Source organism: Scatophagus argus, chromosome 7 (assembly GCF_020382885.2).
Source record: "Scatophagus argus isolate fScaArg1 chromosome 7, fScaArg1.pri, whole genome shotgun sequence".
In the NCBI taxonomy this organism is placed as follows: domain Eukaryota; kingdom Metazoa; phylum Chordata; class Actinopteri; family Scatophagidae; genus Scatophagus; species Scatophagus argus.
Window position 1 is genome coordinate 18,413,595 of NC_058499.1, and position 22,633 is coordinate 18,436,227.

At 44.8% G+C, this 22,633-nt stretch overlaps 1 protein-coding gene across 3 annotated transcripts in view; it reads left to right on the forward strand.

Moving 5' to 3' along the window:
- hipk2 (homeodomain interacting protein kinase 2) overlaps window positions 1-22,633 on the forward strand; it is a 70,815-nt gene that overhangs the window by 15,181 nt on the left and 33,001 nt on the right. For all 3 annotated transcript variants that reach the window (XM_046395473.1, XM_046395474.1, XM_046395475.1), the window contains exon 2: window positions 1,105-2,284. In XM_046395473.1, the coding sequence (XP_046251429.1) occupies window positions 1,105-2,284 (1,180 nt within the window). The remainder of the gene's footprint in view (window positions 1-1,104; window positions 2,285-22,633) is intronic.

Sequence of the window (22,633 nt, forward strand, 5' to 3'; positions counted from 1 at the left end):
ATTCATGCATCCCTTGATGAGCAGTGTGGCCTAATTGTGCGGACATTGGTATGACCAGGTGGAAGCTCTTAGTTTGTTAGCAGTAACCTCATTCTGGCTTTACTGGAAACTGTTGAAACACACTATTACTACAAGTCTCACATAATCTTCCATGTGCTGTAATAATCATTTCAATGTTACAAACAAGTCTGTTTGCAAAGAGATAGATAAAGAAAAGGACTATTTTTGGGCAGTTGTTTGCTTGGAGAAGCTTTTGCTTATACTGAGGCAGCTTGTTCCCAGGAGTTCAGAGCACAGCCTCACTGCAGTTTTGCTTTTGTTTTGTTGTTTTCGGGATCTGTAGTTGAGAGGGAGTTCAGTGCCCCTCTCCTGTTCTCACAGTTACTTGAAGGAAATTTCTTCCACCACCTTCCCTAAACTGAGTGATTGTGTACCAATAAATGCAAGGGCTGGGTTGTGTAGTGGGGAAGGAAATTGCAATCATTCCTTGAGACTTTTTTGTGGGCCTGTTTTTGTGTATGGTTTAGTGCTGCTGTGCTGTCTCTGTAGAGTGTCTCATGAAAGGGTATTCTTTTGGTATTTACTCAACCTATTTACTTTGCTGTTGATGGGAACAGTGGGGAAATGGCATTTCCTCTGCATGAACTAGTGGTTTGCATAAGCACTACTCATTCTAAACCTGCTTATCTTTCTGCTAAATATTCTGCCTTTTATTTACATTATATAACAAACAAGAAATGTCAGTACTTTGTGTTTAAAAAAATCATTCTCACCAGTTTCGACAACCTACTATTTAATGTGTTGTTCTAAAAATTCTAGTTGATAGTACTCCCTACAAACTTAAGAATGCCAAAGCAAGTCTGAATGACATTTTGAAGGTTATTCAATGCTTGTTACTTTACTGTGATGTTAAAGAGTTCAAGGGGTTAACATGCTGACGCATCAGCATACACGCTTGGTGTTTTAATGACCTGCTCTGACCCAGGCTGTCTTTATTTAAAGCGGCTACTGCTCGTGTTTCAGACATTCTCAATTTCCTAACCTCTCACTTTCATTCCCCTCCTGTCCTCTTTGCTCCTCCCCTCTGTCCCCCTCTTGTCACAGGTATGGCCTCGCAAGTGCAAGTGTTCTCCCCTCACACTCTCCAATCAAGTGCCTTCTTTAGCGTGAAGAAACTGAAGGTGGAGCAGAGTTGTAACTGGGATATGACAGGGTACGGCACACACAGCAAAGTCTACAGCCACAACAGCAGCAAGAACTTGTCGGCCGCCAGTGGCCCCCTAGGCATCAACAGCTCCCTGCAGGTCGCCAGCTCCACCCTGCCCTACGAGCAGGCACTCATCTTCCCAGCCAGCGCAGGCCACATTGTGGTCGCCTCAGCCAGCAGCACTTCGGGGGCCGTGGGGTCTCTGCTGGGCAGCGGGGGTGGAGGCAGTAGCAGCAACAGCAGTGGTGGAGGAGGTGGCGGTGGCGGCAGCGGTTTGGGTGGCGGGGTTGGTGTTCACAATCTGACACGCCGCAGCACGGTCAGTCTCCTAGATACCTACCAGCGATGTGGGCTTAAACGCAAGAGTGAGGAGCTTGACAACAACAGCAGTGTGCAGATCATTGAAGAGCACGGCCCACCGATGATCCAGAACGGAGCTGCTAGTGGAGCCACGGTGGCTACTGTGGCCACTGCCACCTCCACAGCAACGTCCAAGAACAGTGGCTCCAACAGTGAGGGGGACTACCAGCTGGTGCAACATGAGGTGCTCTGCTCCATGACCAACACCTATGAAGTACTGGAATTCTTAGGGCGGGGAACCTTTGGGCAGGTGGTTAAGTGCTGGAAGAGGGGCACCAACGAGATTGTGGCAATCAAGATCTTAAAAAACCATCCGTCTTATGCACGGCAGGGTCAGATCGAGGTCAGCATCCTGGCGCGTCTCAGCACAGAGAGTGCAGATGACTACAACTTTGTGAGGGCCTACGAGTGCTTCCAGCACAAGAACCACACGTGCCTGGTATTTGAGATGCTGGAGCAGAACTTGTACGACTTCCTCAAGCAAAACAAGTTCAGCCCTCTGCCGCTCAAATACATCAGACCCGTGCTACAGCAAGTGGCCACAGCACTAATGAAATTGAAGAGCCTGGGACTGATCCACGCTGACCTGAAGCCGGAAAACATCATGCTTGTTGACCCGTCTCGACAGCCCTACAGGGTCAAAGTCATTGACTTTGGTTCAGCCAGCCATGTGTCCAAAGCAGTCTGCTCCACTTATCTACAGTCTAGATACTACAGGTAAGAGCTTCAGTTTTGCAATAATCTTTAGATTGTTATGGAATTGATATGAAAGACTTAATTTAGGTGTTTTATTTATCTTTGCAGACGCAAAGAGGAAATGGAACAAAGAGAAAGGGACATGTCCTTCACTTTGTTCCTTTTTTGTTTGGATGATCATTGTGCTTTCTGCATCTTGTTTGATTTATTACCACTTTAACAGGAATGTTTTTCTAGTTGAGCTGATTATTAGGCCAAACAACCACATTTTCTGCCAGCCTTGCAAGCTGCTGAAATTCTCTCCCTTCGCTTCAATTTTGCTGTATGTGTTTATCCCCACAATGAACCCTCCCTTTATGAGACAGGACAGTAAAACTCAAAAGCTTGCTGAATAACCAGCTGCTTATATTGGTTAATGTGATTAAAAAAAAAAAAAGCATGTTTTAGTGTTTCTTTGAAGATTATCAAAGGCCTAATAAGTTGGTGAAACTCTGGTAAAGACATGACAGGCCATAGGAAATATTTGAAACAATGACATTTGTCAGCGTCACTGGGAGGTTCAGGGGGAGAAACTGTTTTTTTTCCCTGTTTTTCAATAGAGGGTTTTTGAAAAATCTCAGAAAAACTAGCTCACTGAAGGAGTGCACCAATCATGTGGGGTGGCAGCCTGCCCATAGGCTTCTATTCACCCCTCTGCTCCCCAGGGCCCAGGACCCTCAGCCCCCATCACCATGACTGACTCCCATTTCCCCTGGGATAGGGATGAGGGGTCAGCCTGAGTTCTCCTGTAATATGTGCCTGTAATCCACACCAGCGGGCCCTGCATTAGAACCAGATGAGTCTCTGGGAAGGCCTTTCTTTATTCTCCCAACACTTCTTGAACAGTCTTTTCTCGGCCACAGCAAACAGTGTGTTTAGGTTTCAGCAGAGTCGGCGTTAGGGATACTGTGAGGAATCAAACAGTGTCCATGTCTGCACAGAAAGAAGCTTTGTTTGGAACTCCGGCCTGCTGCCGGGGTCCAAGTGTGGGGCTGAGGGAAGAACAGGTGTGTGTATGGTACCACACATGTAAAAACACACACACACACACACACGCCAGGTGGTGGCTCTGCAACCTTGCATAGTGTGGATTCTGTTAACAGAAGTTTGTGGTTCTGTTGATAGAAGAGCTTGATTTTGTTATCTTTATAGTTGTTTCCTGTTAAAATAGGAAGATGGTAGAGCTTAGAGTGAACAGAAATGGTTCAAACTGTTGCATTGAGAAGACTGAAAAAAACCCAACAACTTTTAACTCAGAAATCCTCACATCCTGATCATCTTTTCTCATACCTGTAATGTTTACTGAGCTATAAAAATTTATAAATGTGCCCCTCCCAGCCTCCCCCACCCCAGGTGCCTCCTAAACCTACAGTATAATAAAATCCATGGATGGGAATTGGATTGTACACGTCAACATGCTGGTGCTGGTTATATCAGTTGCAGTAGCTCATCCTGAGGTAAACACCACTAGTAGCCTGTTGTTGCTCCTGGGCTGCAGGTCAACAAGCAGGCCATAAAATGTTACTGTTTGTTTTCTCGGGGAGTGATGAGTGGAGGAGAGCGGAGAGATCATCCCTTCATTTCCTCTTGGCAGCGTAGGAGGGGAAGGAAAGGCTGACACTGACCAGAAAATTACCCATCAGCCACCAAAAGCTTGACCAGGAACTTGGTGACCCTGGTGTTTTAGGCTTTGGTAGTTATGTGTTTGTGTGTGTGTGTGTGTGTGTGTGTGTGTGTGTGTACAGATGTACAGTGGGTCAACAACAGTGTGTTTGTTTTACCAGGACTCATAGTGAGGAATGCGGCAAGTCTTACAGCTCAATTCAAAGAATGAGCTCATGGGAAATGAGCACTATGGGTGTCGTAGCATCACATGCAGTTTGGGCAGCAAACAAACTTTAGCTGTACGTAGAGTTCATGGTGAGTTCAAAAGCTTAGAGAAGAACATCAAACCATCTTTGATGATTTCAGATAAGAAGATAGCAGGATAGTTTCTGTTGTGCAGCCAATACCTTTACAGGGGAGAGATTACATGCAGGTGGGATTTACCAGCTCCGACCTGCTGGCTTCGTGTTACTTCATATCCTCCACAATAGCAAAAACATCCCCCTGTTGTCTTCTGTGATTTTTGTCAAATAAAATATTTGTGTCTTGCCTTAGTGCACTCATGTTATTCTCGACAGCAAATAATACTGTCGTATTATATTAACTAATACAAAACGTCCTCTTTTGCTTGCATCTAGTTGGTGGGAATTTCATGTCCCCCACACGTGTCATTTTGACTGTCACAGATAGCGTTTGCTGGTGATGCTGTATGTGCTATAAGTGCCTTGCAAATGACTTATGGATTTTTCCACAAGGTTGAGTCATGTAAATAAAATACCGGTAGTCAAGGTAAACAAGTGATGTGCTATTTGCAAGAACAGCTCTCGGGGTGCTTAGAGTTTCAACCTGGTCCGCTTCAGTGCTTAGCGAATACAGGCTCATGTAGCTGAGCTCATCTATCCTTGTCAAATAGACCTGTCTGTAGTGCTTGTACACTTGCCGCCATTGTGCTTTTAATATAGTCTCCCTTCTATTATGTAAATGTATTATTACCTCAAGCTTTCTGCATTCTGCTACATTGTCTGTCTGTCCTGTCTTAACTACTGGAGGGTGTTTGTGTCCTAATTACATCAACTAGTGACCTCTTCCTACTTCTTTTATCCTCCTCTCATTTCCTGCTCCCCTTCTCCCCTCTTGCCTATTACTAATGATGTAACAGGTAATCCAGCTAGTCAAGCTTACCCTGTGCGAGATAAAGAGATTATTGTCTTGTCCCAGTTGGGCAAGTTTGTCCTATTTATCTCATCAGGTGAAGGCCATGAGATGGATTGAATAGAGCACGACTTTATTTAAGTTTATGTAAAGTTTCCTGAGGAAGTGCAGCTGGCAGTGATTAGCATGGTGGTGGCTGTTGTTAGTAAAAGGGCAGCGTGTAACATGCTTCTCACATTACATGACTGTCTGCTGGACTCTCCAAAGATCATTTAGGTGCAGGATTTTGTTGTCTCCGAAAGACAGGAAGCCTGGATGGACATGGAACTGAAACGAGTGTCTATGGCGGCCTATAGCTACAACTCTCAACTCAGCCTAAATGGTGTTCCCTACCACCATGTAGTTTTTGACCACCGTTTGAGTTATCACTGTATGAGATTTCAGTCTCTACCACAGTGCAATGCATATTAATTGAATTTGGTTTGTGGTACATGCTATGCTATCTGTCTTCACAGGGACTTCTTTTGGTGGAAAGCAGTTCTAAAGAAAACTGTTCATAGCAAGATGTGTGGACTAGCCAAAGTAATAGGAACATTATTTCTGATGAATTTTTAATTGCTTTTAGGGCCACCCATGAAAATTTGTAATGGGGTTGAGGCAGTAATCTCAGAGACAAATAAAAACCTCAGCAAATACAACTCAAACTATCTGCATGACTTGGAACAGCACTACTTTGAGCAAAAAGAAAATAATTTGATAATCTCTCCTTGTTCCTTGGTAAGTTTGTTAGAGATGCCTGAACCTGCTCGTGGACTCCTGAACAACTCCTGAACATAAACGTAGAGTGTCATTACACCACAAAGGAGTGGCTGTCAGTGAGTCAAACACGGTCTGAAACCCTATCCCCACACACCTTTCAGTCACCAGAATTTTTTAGGGGGGATGCGACAATCTGACAGCACACCCACTCCACTCCACTCAGCGTCTGGACAAGACGTGAGAAATAAGACAGGAGTTAAACCTCTTCCTCAAACTCCCTTTTCATTCTTCCTTTCTGTGTGTGCAAATGACTTCAGAACTGTTCACGGCTTCAAGGAGAGGCTGTATTAGTAGAGACACCATCCCCATATTTAGATAATTAATTGTCACGTCCTAGTGTCTGCCTATTTACCCGACCTTCGAGTGGGGCTGTTTGAAACCACTATAAACAGTTTTTGCTTCAGTTTCCATAGCTGTTTTCCAGCCTTCCCCACCCTTTCTGTCCACATACAGACAGAATTTGTCACAGTGTCAGTTTTACAATGGCTTGCTCAACTGCCATAAGACAGAGGGATGGAGATGAAGCAATTTCCTCCAGTAATTAAACATCTCAATATTAACAGCGCAGAAGCCTGAAGCTGTACTGCATATACTGTACACATGTCAGCACCTGCCAGCTCGTACCTGTTAGTTAACAAGCGCACATCACAGACTTCATACTTACACATGTGTGAGCAACCTACATGGTGCATATGCTACAATGGTAGAGCATGACAAATTAACCTATTAGACATTGTGGGTGAAAAGAAAATGATTCAACAGTGTCTGAGAGAAAGGAATGGGCTTGTTGATGTCCCCAGCAGTCTGAAGTGGTCAGTGTCTGTGTGTTCTCAGTGCTATCAGTAGGAAGTGAAAGGCCTCTGGCAGCAGACATCTTAATGCATTCAGATGGAAACTTCACAGAAAGCTCATATTGTGGAGCTCTCTACATTTTCTCGTTCTACTTTTAGAGCCCCTATCTTTATTCATGTTGGCCTGTAAAGACGGGTGCAGCTGATGCTACAGCAGGATCTCTGACACCATCAGGCTTATGTCTTATGTAGACCTAATAACTGATGAAATGTGTATCCCTCTCCATCAGGGGTGGTGCACTTCCTCCTCAGGCTGAGGCGATTGGAGTGTAAGATGAGCCCCTGCCCCACCTGTCTATCTGTCTCTCTATCTGTTGTTAGCATTGCACAACCAGACAGACAGGGCAGGCGTTCCAGCACATTTACCCTGCCTCCGTGCGAAACATCAAGGGGTGTTTTAATGAATGAGGTTGCTATTAGTTACTGTTCTGTGAAGCGTGTGTTTAAGTGTGTGTATGTGTGTGTGTGTGTGTGTGTGTGTATGTGCACCATAGAGGGAGAGAAAGGCAGGTAAATGCCAGGATCAGGTTGCTACAGAGGAAAGATGAATTAGAAAAGGACAGAAAGGCAGATTGGCTCAGTGGCAGCAGCGCTGTTAGTGCAGGTGTTGTTTATGTGAAGATTTCTTGAACAAGTATCTTGTACGGGAAGGAGAATGAGGGAGGAAAGGGTAGGAACGGAGGTGGGGCTATGTAGAAGGTCGTTGTTTTGCATTCTTCACGAAAACCTGGATGAGCACTCTCTTTCCCGCAAGCAACAGCAGATTATTACTAATGCAGATGAGCTTTCATTAGGTTCAGCCTGACTGGGTGGCTGCTGTGGCATGTTGTTACTTTTTTGCTGACATTCCAGTTGGCTTGTTTTTTTTTTTTTTGATTTATTTAGCTTGTGGCCACTCAGGGCCAGAGCCAATCTATTGCTGTTGACTGTAGATGAGGAAATCATTGGCTATTATCAGCATCTGCTGCATGAAAGAAAGACCCCTAAAATGATAATTACTGCTCCCTGTGTTCGCTACTGTGCTTTTTATGACAGTCATAACACCTTAGTATGCATGATAGAATCCTAATAACCTGTTTCTCATTTATAATTTGCCTCTGGGCAGCTCTTCCATGTGTCTCTACAGAGCAGCGAGTAGGAGACATGTAGCAGCTAAGCTAATTAACTACTAAAGCATATGCATCAGAACATAAAGTAGTCATCCGCTCACAGTCATTTTAGCAAATAATGAATGGGAATTATTTAACTCCTGAGGAAAAGTGAATGTAACCACCTAGCTGATGGATACACCTGTCAATACACTCATGACAGGCTGCCCAGGCATGCGTGAGTGTGGTGCATGCGTGTGTTTGTGCTCCTGTGCTGCTGTGAAACTGTGCTCCACGATAAGACAGAGCTTTCTGAGTTTCACCACATCGTTTCATCCTGGCTACTCGTCTTTGTTCTCCCTTGCAGTTCAATTTCCATACATTTCCCAGGATATTAAGCTGACGGAAATTAAGCTGCCTTGATAAAGCGCAGCGAGCCGCCCACTTAAGCTCACTAAGGCTGCAATCTGTCTGCTCTATATTGATTGGTTTATTTGAAACATAGGATTTTTCCCCACCTAAACTATTGGGATGGTTAGCAAATGTTGGCAGCACACAGGCAGGAACTTGTTCAACATCACAGGTGTTTGTAGAGTTGCTGCATAACACCGCAGGCTAATGGAAAAAGTCATAAACTGGAAAGGCATTAAAATGTCCATACTCATACGTAGGGTTACAGCTACAGAAAAATGGAATTTTCTTCTCACATGATTCTGAAAATCATTAACTGGGCAGGTGAAATGTATCACAGCAGTAGCCCTATATTAATTTTCCTGCTTGCCACAGATTTGACTTTCTTTTCTGGATTCAAGCACCAGTGGGTTGGCAGGGTGATGGCTGCCATCAACGGCTGACTGGCACAGGTGCCCCCGGGTCTAAATAAATCATGAGGCCTCATGCTGATCCCCTCCCCTCCACTGTTCCTGTATGCCCGCCATCCCTCCGCAGGGAGCTCCAGAAAGGGGGTAGCCCCCACCACTGCATGCTGCCTCGGCTCCTTCCCGCCCTCCTTCTCTTTCTATTCTTTCCCACCTCCCCTCACCTTCTCCTCACCCCCCCTCACCTCTTCCATCCACTTACATGAATATTTAAACGCTAACACCAGGATGGAAAATATGCAGCAAGGGCAATGAAGGTGTGCTGAAGGAAAAAAAAATCTTCATTTTGGGACCCTGAATTTCTTTATTTAAGACAGGTCATGGGAGTGTTGATGAAATTCAGAGTGGTCGAGTTACGGAGGGAGAGAGCTATAAAGACAGAAAAACGGAAAAACAGAGCCTATCAACAACCGTTGGACTGAGGGCAGGAGAGACATTGAGAGAGAGAGAGAGAGAGAGGGAGAGAGAGATCCACGCTATAGCTGTCCAGCTGGGGAGAGGATTGGGGGGGATTGGGGAGGCCCGGCAGGGACCGGCATTTGGCTCCATGCTGGCTGTGTGTGTGTGTGTGTGTGTGTGTGTGTGTGTGTTCGGACTGACTGCCACCGTGACACAGAATGCCTGGTGTGCAGAGGCCCATGCAGGCTCCCATGAAGTTTTCAACAGAACAAAACAGATGCATTTGTTTTCTCAATTGAAGGAATTTGCTAATGTGCATATACGAGGGTAAATAGTTTGGCTAATTTGTGGCAGGCAAGTGGGCAGAGCTCTCAGTGGCTCAGCCAGCCAGCTGGGGCCCCTGTATAGAGTGAAAATGAAGCTTTGATGACCCCTCACCTCCCCTCCGTCTCTTTCTCTCTCCCTCTTCATTTAATATCATCCCTGGCTCAACACAATAATTTGATTTTCCTCTAACTACCATTTTAACAAATTTATCCGCTCGATTTTATGTCCGCTGCTTTCAAATGAGTTCGTGACAGAAGATGTTTGACAGCTCAGTTAAACATAGCTCAGATTCATGGTGACAGTTGTCGCTCTATAAAAATGTTGCTATTTTTCATTGCAGATGGCTGAATGAAATGAGACTCTGTTCTTACCACGCAGGCTATTTTCAGCACCGCTCATGAAGTCATAAAACAACATTGCTGTGTGACTTTAAGATTCCAATTATTAACGCCACACTGTGCTCACATTTATGCTTGTCAATTTTGCATAGGATCAGAAATGTTTTATAAGAAAATGTGTTTCACTTTAGGTAAGAGAGAAATATCTATATGAAAAGGACAAAGGATAAAAATGAAAGTACAATCTAAACCATGGAAACAGCAAAATAGTACCTCAGTGTTTACATGTTACAGTCCTGATTTACAGGATGGCCTTTTTTAGCCGTTAAAGATATATATGAGTGAACAAAAGGGTAAAAGGATAAGGGAAGTTTATGACCTGACATTTATCAACACAAAGAATCTGTTGTAGCTACCTGTTGGTCTGGGGTGAAGTTTTACATAGCAAACTTGTTTAGATGTCATAAAAAAAAAATGTTGCTGCTGGATGTACATCAGCATCATCATTCTTTTCCCGACCTCGTGTCTCAGTGAACTCCTCACATATGGACATCTCCAGGGGAATCCGGGGGAGAAGCTTTTTCTTTTTGGAGTATAAAGGCCACTCAAGATTCTGTTGAAGTACCGTGCTAGTCATAAACTCGTCTGAAGCAAATCCTATTTCACCCAAGCTTGATAAATAATTTAAATTGACTAATAGCGCCTTGTGACAGAGAATGTATCGCTGTGGTGTTGGTTTCAGCCTGAAGCGCAATTTGTTTGGAAAAATAATTACTCCTGTATTGGATCCTGGTTAAATATTAAAAGGGTTAGCATTAGGAATGGGGCAGCATCCAAGGGTGTTTCAGTCTACTCCTGGGCCAACACATTGCTTTATCACCGCTGCAGACAGGGTGGCGTAAAGGGGAAAACCCTTCTATGTTTTATAGCTGCATTCAAAGAGCTACATTGCTAAATTTGTCGAAAAAGAGCAATGCAAACTAATGAACTTCTCCTGTGGAATTGGCCAGTGAGCTTTGAAGACTAATCCCAGTGTTTTATGAGTGAGGAGCGACGGATTGTCTGTTGAGTTCAGCTGGTTATTGGGTACACAAGCTGGGACCACAGCCCATTAAAGCGCCATATTATATATTAACCCACAGAGGAAACAAAAAAAAAATGTTCCACTGAGATGGTAGATTACACAAAGAAGAACAAGCAGAAATAGTATGATAAAAAGTAAAGAAAGGAAGAAAAATACAAAAGAACTAGAGCTTAATTAATCATTATAAATGTGAACAGCAGCTGCTCAACCATACAAGGCAGTTTTGCACATATGTGTGGCTGGCTGGTTAAACACAGAGGTTATGTCCTGTCCCACCACGCACAAATTGTCCAGTGTTCGAAGCACCTCGAACCACCTTAACAGCCCTCCAAGATGGGACTGATTTACCATGTATTGGAAAAAATTATTTCTGTCCTTATACAGACATATATTGTAAACACAGACGGTGTAGTATCATGCTTGCCCCGATTGGCTATCTCTGAAGTGAGAGAACACAGCATCTAAGAGTGTGTTATCAGCATGAAGTGGGCATAACTCACATCAATCCCTCACACAGGAGGGACATCAGGGAGGCAGCAACAACAGCACACTATGTTTCATTACAGCCACAATCTATGTATCATCAAACAGATGGCTTCTCTTTCAACAAACACAGAGTTGTTATTTGAAGGTGAAGGAGTCTCTATGCATCAGCTGCTCAAACCGGTGCCTCAACAGACAGGACAGCTGAGGCAGGATCTGTAAAGATGAGATCTCCTGCTTTTACTACACAGATCCTGCCACAGTGTTGTCCATGTAGACGGCAAAAGGCAATTACATGCAACCCACCATGCTCGCCCCCTTTATGGTTCTATTTATGATGCCATTTTCATTCACCAACACTACTCTTTCACTCATGGCAGTGGATACGGAAGGTTTACAGCATGTATTCCACTGAAGGCTTGAACATCCGCAACTGAAATCAAGGCTACACTTAGTATAGGGATACTACACAAGTCCATTAACACGTAACCCTGGACCCTGCACAAGCTGCTTTCAGCACACAAATGAACTACAGCATCTCATTTGAGCAAGAAATGCATTTGACATCAATTACTTAGATAAAATTGTAAGTATATTACAAATCTTTTCTAACCTTTTCCTGCTCTGTTTTTGTTGAGATGAACGATGAACATTAGCACGCATCATTTCACATGAAACCTAAAAAGAGTGGCTCTCTGTTGCGGCTGTCGCCATAGCAACCAAGGCTCTTGTTCCAAAATTGTCCGTTTGCCTCTGAAGGTGCAACACCTGAACTAGTCCGGGACTGTTTTGATCTGCCTCCCTGCCCCAACCAACAGCTGTGTACTTTAGGGAGGGCCCTTGAGCCACACTCTCATCTCACTGCTATTGTTTGCCCAGGTGGTCCAGGATGCCCTGTCTTTCTCCCTCCCCCTCTCTCTTTCTCTCTGTTTTCTCTCTCTCTCTCTCTCTCTGTGTCTCTCAGCCCAGCTCTCCATCTCCTCCCTTTCACTATCTCATTCCCTTCGTTCTCTCCTCCTTCTCCCTCACTTCTCCCTGTCTTTGTTCCACAGGGACCTGTGGTCCAACTGAAGCTCTCAGTTACACAAAGAAACCAAATTGGCTTTCATCTGCAGCCTGTTACCAGCTGCGTGCATTGTGCAATTGTACTCCCTCTCAGTGCAGAAAAGTATAGATTTTACCCATGACACTGTTATTATTATTGGCTTTGAGTCATTGCTCTCCTTGCAGGAACACTTTCTTCTCTGGCAACTCTAGAGGACGCTTCTGATTTCTTATTAGAGTCTTTGGAATGACTTTGCCGTTACCACTGCTGTGAAGTACGCTTCCATCTTTCTGGTTTTGAAGCAGGTTTGAAATGTAAAATAGGATGATGTTGAGAAGCACCCTGAAGCCCAGTCTCTACTTCTTGGGTCAATACACATGCCAGGCTCTTGACATAACACACTTAGGTGCTGGAGGAGCACAAAAACCCCCCAAAGTTCCTCACCAATCCTCTTTCACAGTGTCACACCATTGTGACAGTGAGGGAAACAGATGTGGTTTTTAGATGTGTTCATACACCATTCATATTCAGTTTGTGGGTGTGTGTGTCTGTGTATGTGTGTGTGAGAGAGAGAGAGAGAGAGAGAGATGGCCCATTTAGAATACCCAGAGTTTCTGGTCTTGTATGCAGCACTTCTGAGGGCACCAAGAAAAACAGCTGAAAAAACAGCAGGGAACTTTCATTAGTGATCCCTGCCCCATGTCCCCCTTTCCCCCTGTTTTCTTCTTTTTGCATCTTTCCATCCATTCTTATCCTCCATTACCCCCTCTCCGCTTTCCAATGTCCTCCTGCTCCTGCTTGTCCCTCCCTTCCTCTCCCCATTTCCTTCACCCTGACCTCTGTCCCTCGAGCAAATCCGCCTGGCATTTCAATCATCACATCTAGAATTCATAAAGAATAAAAACACAACAAACAAACAAAAAAAAAAACGCTTCATCCCTCTCAGATGGTCATGAGGGCAGAGAGCTTTGAAATATGTCACTGTCAGGTATTTCTGCATACAGTTGCTGGGTGCTTTGCATGTGCATGCTGCAGAACATTCAACTGACCCCGAGCCAGCGAGATGCACTGTACTTATAGAAAAAGACTTATCTAACTGAAATCTTATCATGCATGCATGTGCACAATATGTTCATGTTAGAGAACACAGAGGAGTTGTGGAAAAAGCATACATATGGGTACTGTTCTTTCCTTTGAGCACAGCAAACAGGTGGTTTAGGGAAAAAGAGGTCAGATGCTTTGGTGTGCCTGGTTGGGGGGAGGGAGTGCTTACAGGTGTCCTACAGTATCTGCACCCACAAGCCTCTGCTGCTGACAGAGTTAACTCTGCTGCTCTTGAAATGGTCAAAGGCAAACATTACTGCAGGAGGAGAGTTTAACAGACTCCTTGAACTCAGTGCATGCGCCTTTGTGCTCGAGTCCTCCCTTTGAATTGTCAGTGCACACTGCAGCTCAAATCAATCATAACTGCAGCACCTGTTCTACAGAAATGCCAGCATCAGTTAAAAAGGCCTTCTGTTTGTTTGTTTGTTTGTCAGTCTGTCCGTCTGTTTTCTGTTTTGTTTGCCTTTTCTTCACCAGAGCTGGGAGAGAAAGGAGGAGAGGGGATGACTAAGTGCAGTGAATCATAAATGAGTTGAGGCTCAGTGTGATAGCACCAGCTACCTGTCACATTTCTGTCTCCTCTTTGTTTTCAGTCTAAAAAAGCTTCTCTATCTCCTCCACAAGCTCATGATTTATGAAAAGACGCCATTTTGTGGGGTTAATTGCATAAAGCTGACTATTGAAGCATCTGAAGACAGGTCATAACAGCTTTTCTAGATATACTGCAAACAGCTGAAGCAGGGCTGACCCTGGACCAGAGTGAATCATGACTCACTAATGTTGAGCTCGCATACAACAGATGATGACCCTCACTTTGCACTCACCACATGAGCCCAGTTTTGAAAGGTTTATTTCGGAGCAAGTTGGCTAGAGGTGAATAATGTACTAGAAGAGAATAGGAAGAAGAATATGGAAGGATTTGTAGATTATTTCTCAGGAAAGCAACTGTGTTTGTTGAAGAAATCACCAAGTACGGACAGCAGCATGCTCCAGCACACCTCCTGCCTCCTTTCCTGTTGTTACGCAGGGAGTGATGAGTGCTATTTGCATTACAAGGTTCCTGTGGAGCAGAATAAAACACAGACAGAGCTGTGAGCAAAATGAACACTCTCAGGGTGGCCCTGTGCTAATTGCGACCGGGGTGCATTTACTGATTATAGTTAAGTGGTCCAAAATGGTCCCCTGCTCTCTGCTGCATTGACCTACTCCCTCCCCTGGTGGATGTGGTCAATAGCAGGCCTGTTGAGATGCCTTTCTGCTGAGGGAAGAAAATAGGGTCCAATCCTCACTTCATCTCTCAAAGCAGAGAAGCAAAGAAAGAAGGAGAGAGGAGGTGATGATTTTAAATGAGAGTTTGTAACATAGTGAAAAAAGTAGTGAGGACAGCAGGCAGAAACGGGCTGCTATTTTTCATAACAGACAAGTTTGGTGAAATAAATGTTGAATTAAAATACAAGTACCAAATTGGATCTGCAGAGGCTAACATGTTTTCTTTTAAGTTTGAACAATGATTGAAAAAAAGAGACACATTTTCATTCTTGAGGCTGCGTATCCTTTTTGTGAGCGCATGTGCACCTCATGACTATTCATGTTGCCTCCAAAAACATTGCAAGCGTGGTCAAATGGAAATTAATGGGATGCAAAGTGGAATGTAAATGTGCTCGCGGAGGACGGAAATTAAATCCTCGCAAAAGAAACATACGAAGGTTGTATGCGTAGATGGGACCGGGTCAGTGTTTTGTATTCCCTCTCTTCCCTGTTGCCTGCTCCGTAACAGGAGGTCCCGCAGTGGGAGAGCAGGCCGGGGGTGATATAACAGCCACTGGATCACACAGGCTTTGATCTCCCCTCTGGGGTTCTGAGCGACTATAGACTTAAGGCCTACTGATGAGGAGGTGGAGATCTCACACCCCCTCTAGTGCCCGCTTTCTAGCAGGTCTCTCTTTTTTAACCACACAGAGTGAAACTCTAGCCAGGGTGTCAGTGTGATATTTTCTCTTGAAAGCACTGGTGAAGTTTGTTTGCAGATTTCTTCATTCACGTAATCGTGATGCCAAAGTTCCCTCACTCTGCTTTTCTTTTTTGTTCTCCCTGTTGCCTCAAGTTGACCTGAACTTGAGATCAGGTTGAGCTCAATAGGCCATCTATTTCACCGGCACCCTTAAGGAGTTATTTCCCTCTAAATTTTTCTCAGAGGGGGTTTGAGTATTACAGCAGGTCTAGCGTTTTACATAACACCAACACGGTGATGTAATTCCTTTTACCCCTGAATACTGGTGTCAGAAACACTGGGCTGTGTCCCTGTAGCTGTTCAGTCTGCCCTTTTGTCATAATGTCTCTTGTGGCTGGTCTGATCCTGCTCCAATTTATGTAATTAACTGATGTCACTGCTCTGGATTGCTCACAAACGCTGTATCACTGTGGCCCTGATTTCCCTAAAAGTAACAAATCCTTAAGGACCTGTGGTCTATTAATGCTGTTATTCATGTAGCTTACAGTTATAGGAGGGGGGATAATAAAAGTCAGAAAATAACAAGCCCCATTACATAAACATGGAGAAGTAATTGGGGAAGAGAAAAGTTTATTTTATTATAGGAGCTTGCAAAATTACTACATGCCAATTAGAGAGTGAATGTTTTATGAGTTTGACTTGCTGACGTGGAGGGATCTGTGTGAGCATGTGTGTTTGTATGTCTTTATGGGTGTGTGTGTGTATCCAAATGGGTGTAAAGAGTGAGAAAGGGGTTTACCTTGTATGACTAATAGAACACACAACCTGTGCTTTTTTAGCACAAATGCTAACAAGACCACATAACAGCCAGGCTCTACTATACAAAAAAACACCCCTATCATAGCTTGGTGGGTTTGTTTGTGTACATGACTGGCTGTTTGCAATCCTGTATGCACATCTGTGTGTACAAGCACAAACAAACATCCAACTGTGCTGGATGATTAGATTTCCAGGGCATGGTCAGTGGTTCGCATGAGATCATGCATCTATACAGTGTGAGGTAAGGCAGACTTTCTGGCATGCACCCCGACCTGACCTACAAACAGTCAGACAGACATATAGACAGATGCTGAAACCAGCAGACCAGCAGCAAGACAGACAGACTGGTAGTCTAGCAGGATGGGAAGGAAAAGACAAAGAGACCTACAGACAGATAGAGGACAGGGTCTGGCTGCAGGGAGAGAAAGGCCCTTTGGATGAACATTTAGGTTAGATGGACTGGGTGAATGTGTCAGGCTTTGCCACTGCCCTCAGACATAGATCAAACATAAAACCAACCATCCAGGACACATCACATTGCTCAAGGCCCGATGTCGACACTCCTGACTGGGGCAGGGACTCTGCCTCCCTGCCCCGGAGGGAAGGAGATCCAAGGACGTCTCCTGAAGTTTCCACGGTTGCATATCTCAGCTAGATCCAGCCTTGTTTGTTTCGCCTGCAACATGCTCCGCTGCACCGACCCACATTAATAAAGTGCTCACAGACTTAACCCTTAGGTGGCCAACTAGATGGCCAAACTAGCACACATCTGCACGCTACAGACGCGCCATTTGTTCTGTGTTCTCATTTCATCGCTTGCGTGACATTTAGGCTAACATGTTATATGAAATGAGCTCGGTTTGTGTTTCCTGTGCCCAGTGCATTATGCCTGATGATAATGAATGGGAAAAAGGCCAGAGGAGAGGGGTGGGGTCAATATGCTAATAGTGGGTGTACATTTTGATGCCTCACTACCAATGTGGAGTGGTTTGGAGAGATGGGCGATCATTCTCCACCTCCTTTCCCCTCATTATAGCCCCGCGTTTCTGTTTATCTCTGTCCTCCCCCATTCCCTGCTTTCTGCTCTCATCCCTCTGGATGCCCTTCACCCCCCCCCCCCACACACACACACACACCACCACCTGCCCCCCCAAATGCCTCTCTCCCAGAATATGAGATACATTTGTTTTCCTCTGCCAGGCTGAGAGAGTGGGACGCATGGCGTGCAAAGTGCTGATGTGTTGGTTTCTGGGTAATTATAATATCCCTCGGTCTCCAAGAAAACTCTAAACCAATGTTTAATTTGCCTCTCCGCTCAAAGGAAGCCCTCCTTTATTATTGCTGTGGCAATTAGCTAGAGCCAAGGCCCAGGCATTTCCTGTGATTGTTGTGATTTGCATAGAGAGCGAATCAGAGGGAGTATCAAGACCCCATACCCCTCTTCTCACACTGCCATTACAGCTGCCCATTCTTCCCTTCCTACCTCTTTCACTTCCTCCCCTCCCTCTATCTCCCTTGATATGCTGAATCTCCATCAGTGGCCTACCAACCAAAACTTTGACCCCTGTGTCTGACACCTCTGTATATTGCAGCTGATTGGCAGTGGAGGGATTGACCAACTGATGATTTTGATGAAAGTGCCAGCGGGGGTTACATGTCTCTTCTCTGTACCATCACTAATGGGGGATCCTCTAGTTTCAGCCAGTATCCCCGTAGTAACTGCCTGTTCATAACCTAGCTGATGGCACTGCATGGAGGACAGCGCTAATGGAAGTCATTAACTGCAGGTATAAACGTATTGTCTGTAGACGAGTACGTCACACATGCTCCATGCATACTAGACGCATACGTGCAGTGTTTTTAACATGCTGCAGCAGCATGGAGGCCCATCGGTCATTAATGAGATTATCAGTCAAAAAGTAAACAGCTAGATGTTTGTGAACATGCTGTTTTTGGTCCTGCTAACTAGGATTGCTGCTGCGTGGTGGCCATTGTGTTTTCTGCTCTGGCCAGATAAGACTGTTTAATCTCAGGGCCAGTGCAGCTGCCATGTTTAAATGACAGTTGTGTTACTGTGTGTCTCCTTTCTGAGTAATTCACAATTGCAATGCATTACTTTATTAGCAGTCATGTCATATTTTGTTATTACTTACTACTTTTGAATACTTTTTGATTTTAATGTGTCGAACTTAACCTTAATGAACTCCTATACACCAGCTGATTTCCGTAGAGGCCCACCTTTGCAGCTTTGCTAAGCTTTAGTGTCATTAGAATGCCTGAATGAATTTGCATTGCCTTATCAGCACCTGCCTCTGTGTCTGCGCTTACTGTAATAGTACCACTGTGTGATATGATATCCACATTTTCTCTGCTGCTTCTCTCCCTTTCGCTCGCATCAGATTATTAGAACTGGTATTTTCCCATTTGTGGGTTTTAGTGCTGAGAGCTGTGGCTTCAGGGAGCCTGTTTAGCGGGGTGAGAGATAGAAAAAGGGAGCAAAGAGAGAAAGTGAATGAGGGAAGGAGGGGGAGGCAGAGGCTAATGGGGAGATAGAGGGTAAGCTGTAGGGGCTGTTAAACCTGAGGAGTGGCTAATCCATGAGACAGCACTCGGCGCTCATCTGCTCTGGACTGGTGTGGCATGGACGGCAAATGGCACATCCAGGGCCCCGGCAGTCAGACATAGCCTCCTGATCTATATTTCAAAGCTGAGAGTAGAGAGGAATTCAGTAATGAGCTCCCATCTTCCTTTTGGTACAGGAAGACTCTCTTTGTGGAACTAATTGAAAGTGGCATGTGGAGTGCTGGGGAGCTCTTTGGGGGCTGTGCTGCCTTTCAAGGGATGTGGAGAGATAAGCCTGTATGCCGCTGTGGCTTTTGTGTCACAGGTCTGAAATAAACAGGTCTCGTAGAGGAAAGTGATGCACTATATGGCTGCGATCATGGGGGGCGTTGTGTTTTTTTGTGTGCATGCGATTGCGTGTCTTTGTCTACAACAACCTGTGTCCGCTACTGAAATTACTCCCCCCCAACACAGACGCACACACATACTCTGTGTCTCTTCTTCCCTCCCACCCCTTAATAAATCTAGTTTTCTGTGTCAGCTCATCAGAGATGCGGTGGTGTGTGTGTGTGTGTGTGTGTGTGTATTTGTGCAGACACGTGTATGTTATTTGGGCTCTGTGAGCACAGTGGAGGAGCAGCTCTGATGGGAGATGGGCTTTTTCTATTACAGATATGGAAATGGTCCGAGACGTGTGCGGTTAGACTGATAGACTGCATGGCATTTATTGAATTGATGAATCAGAGCCTGGCCCTAACTATTTACGGACACACATCTATGAAAGTTAATACACTACCATGCCCATGCACACACACATGCAGAGACATATTGCCAGTTGGGGGTATTTTGCTGTGCATGTAAGTTGTGTGGCTTCAGCATTTCTGTCCAGCTGGCCTTGTGTGTATTTTTTTCACAGTGAAAAACAGTTCAGACAGTTCACACAGTTTCAGCAGTGAGAAGCCTGCTGAAATCCCAGCTGACTACGGGTGAGAATCGGGGTTCACCCTGGACTGGTCGCCAGTCAATTGCAGGACTGACACACAAACACAGACAACCACACACTCTCACACTCACACCTAGGGGCAATGTAGAGTAGCCAATTAACCTAATGTGCATGTTTTTGGTATTGTGGGAGGAACCTGGAGAACCCGGAGAAAACCCATGCAGGCACAGGGAGAACATGCAAACTCCAAACCTGGAACCTCCATGCTATCATTGCTAACCACTGCACCACCGTGCCGCCCAAATTAAGTTTTTATCTTATCTTATCTTATGTGGTATTATCGTATTTTAGTTTGGTAATTAACCACATTCTTAATGAGCAGCATTTAAAAGAGAGAAACTGATTGAGATCCCTTTCTAAGATCTCCCTAGGGTCCCATTTCTGCATCTTGTCTCACACCCTTATTGATTGTATTGGAGAGAGCGCCAGAAATGAGTTTCATACATGGACTGCTACTGGTGTTCAATGACAAGTTGGCCTTGCAGTCACAGGTGAAGTAATTAATCAAAAGCAATAAAAAAAAATAATTTTACCCCTGTCAGCATGACTCACCTTACAAGAAATTGTTGCTACAAGAGAATAAAACAATATTGTAGAGGTGAATTTGAAGAACTGATCAATTTCGGCAGCTCTTTGTCATGTTGATCCTCACTAACCTCATCATGTAAACTGTGACTGAGATGATGGAAGCAAGAGCAGGACAATTTCTCCTCAAGAACAATTTAAGACACTGATGCAGGGGTGAAAGAAGGATGTGTTTTGAGGTGTGTATAATATAGTGTGTGTGGCCATGGTGCAAAGTCGAGCCAGGGAAGCAGAGAACAGCCCAGCTCGGCGCCCAGCTGTGAAGATGCCCCTGGGGCTTGGGGAGGCTGTGGAATGCGGCTGATGTGAGCCTAGGTTTGGGCTGGAGATAGCAAACGCTTGGGGCGTGCAGCTGTGAGCAGTGATGTCTGGGAGGTGGGTGTGTCATGTCCATACCTACATGTTAAAAGAAGGAGAAGAGAGGAAACAGAGATGTCATTTGCGGGTGCATTTTTGTATTTTTGCCTCTGTGTGTATGGCAGCTTATGGGCATGTTTGTATTTCTACGTGCCATGTTGTTTACAAACCTCTGTTGGCCACAGCTGAGGCTCCATCCCAGGGAAAGGAATGACATTTGGGCTCATTTCCTGTTTGAGGGTTTGGGGCACGCTCTTTCGCCTCGCTCACCAGAGACGTCTGGAATGTGAGACAGAACCAGATTACGACAAGTGACCTCCCTCAAGGATCGAACAGTTTGTCAGTCAGCTGAGAGCAGCTTTGTTCAAAGCGAGCCTGTCAGGCGGAGATGACAGCTAGCTTTTGTTCTGGAGATTTCCTGTCCTGTCCTGGGCAAAGGGTTAGTTAAAGTGCATAGAGGAGCTGTAGCACCACTCCCTTGCCTCCTCCTCCTCCTCGCTCCCTCCCTTTTTCCCGCCACTTGAATCCCCACTGGTCATATTTCCCACCCACCAACCAATTACAGTGGCCTATGTGTCAGGGAGAAGTGATCTGATTGGCTGTGTCGGGGGTGTCTGGGAGGTCAGAGCTGTGTTCATTTCACACTGTGTCCTTTTGGACTCCCTCCAGCAGCACCCTGAGAGCGCTCACACAGACAGCAGAAGAAGAAAAATTATGAGAAGGGAAGAAAAGATGAAAAGAGAGAGACAAATAGACAAGAAAGAGAGAATTCTTCTGTACACAGCCTTCATTGCAATATGATTTCTTGCCTGAGAAATCGTTTATGTGTCATGTTTAGCGCTGGTTTAAAATTCACATTGACTCCAGCAGGCACCTCCAGTGCTGCTGCTCAGTACTGCTTGTACTGTAAAACTGTCTGCTGCCTGCGACTCCACAACAAAAGGAAACGTTCAGAGCCAGAATGCCTTTGTTGTGTGTGTGTGTGTGTGTGTGTGAGTGTGTGTGTGTTCAGTGAGAGGGGACGGTCTTCCCTCTGGGCAGGGTACGCCAAGACAGGAAAACACCTGGTTAAGGCAAGCAGCCATCAGTTACAGAGCTGTTGCAGAACACGCATATCTGTGTGGAATCTTTTTGTCACGTGCAAACCATGATGAAAGCATATTTGTTGTCCTTGTTCCCTGGTATGGCTTGTCATAGAAAAAAAAATCTCATGCATCTGTGAAAGAGCTGAACAACCTTGTCTGTCATTAGACTCCCAAGAGCTACGGTCTCCTGTCTCAGGTGGTGCTATCAGCTCTTCTTATTTGGCTTGTAAACATGACCTTTCCTCCTGGCTGTATCTTTGTTTATAGGTGTTTAACTTGACAGGGAAACAGAAACCAACGACGATCACGTTTAAGAGCAGTTTGACTTGTCCAGCCAAAAGAAAAAACACGTGTTCTCTGTTCTTTATGTGTCACTTGTGGCATTCCAGTCATGTTTTTGGCTAACAACAAAAGCAATCTGAAGACGTCACCTACGCCACCTTGGGAAATTTTCACTATTTTATGATGACTATTTTACAGACCATACAATTAGTTGATTAACTGAAAAAGCAATCAGCAGATGCTAATTAAAATAATTGTTAATTTCAGCCACAACTCTAAGCCAATTTGCCCCAGAACCAACAAAACTCCTCGATTTCATCTTTGTGATATTAACCCTGACTGTCTCAGTGAACCAGAGTGAAACTGAGGAAAATTCTAATTAAGATAATACATTTATGTTACTGCCTTACTTAATCAAACACATAAATGTATTTAAGCTTTCCCTCTGTGCATGGATGGTAGCCAGAGTAATATGAGTTTTGTTCAGATTACTATTTGGATTGAAAGATGTCTG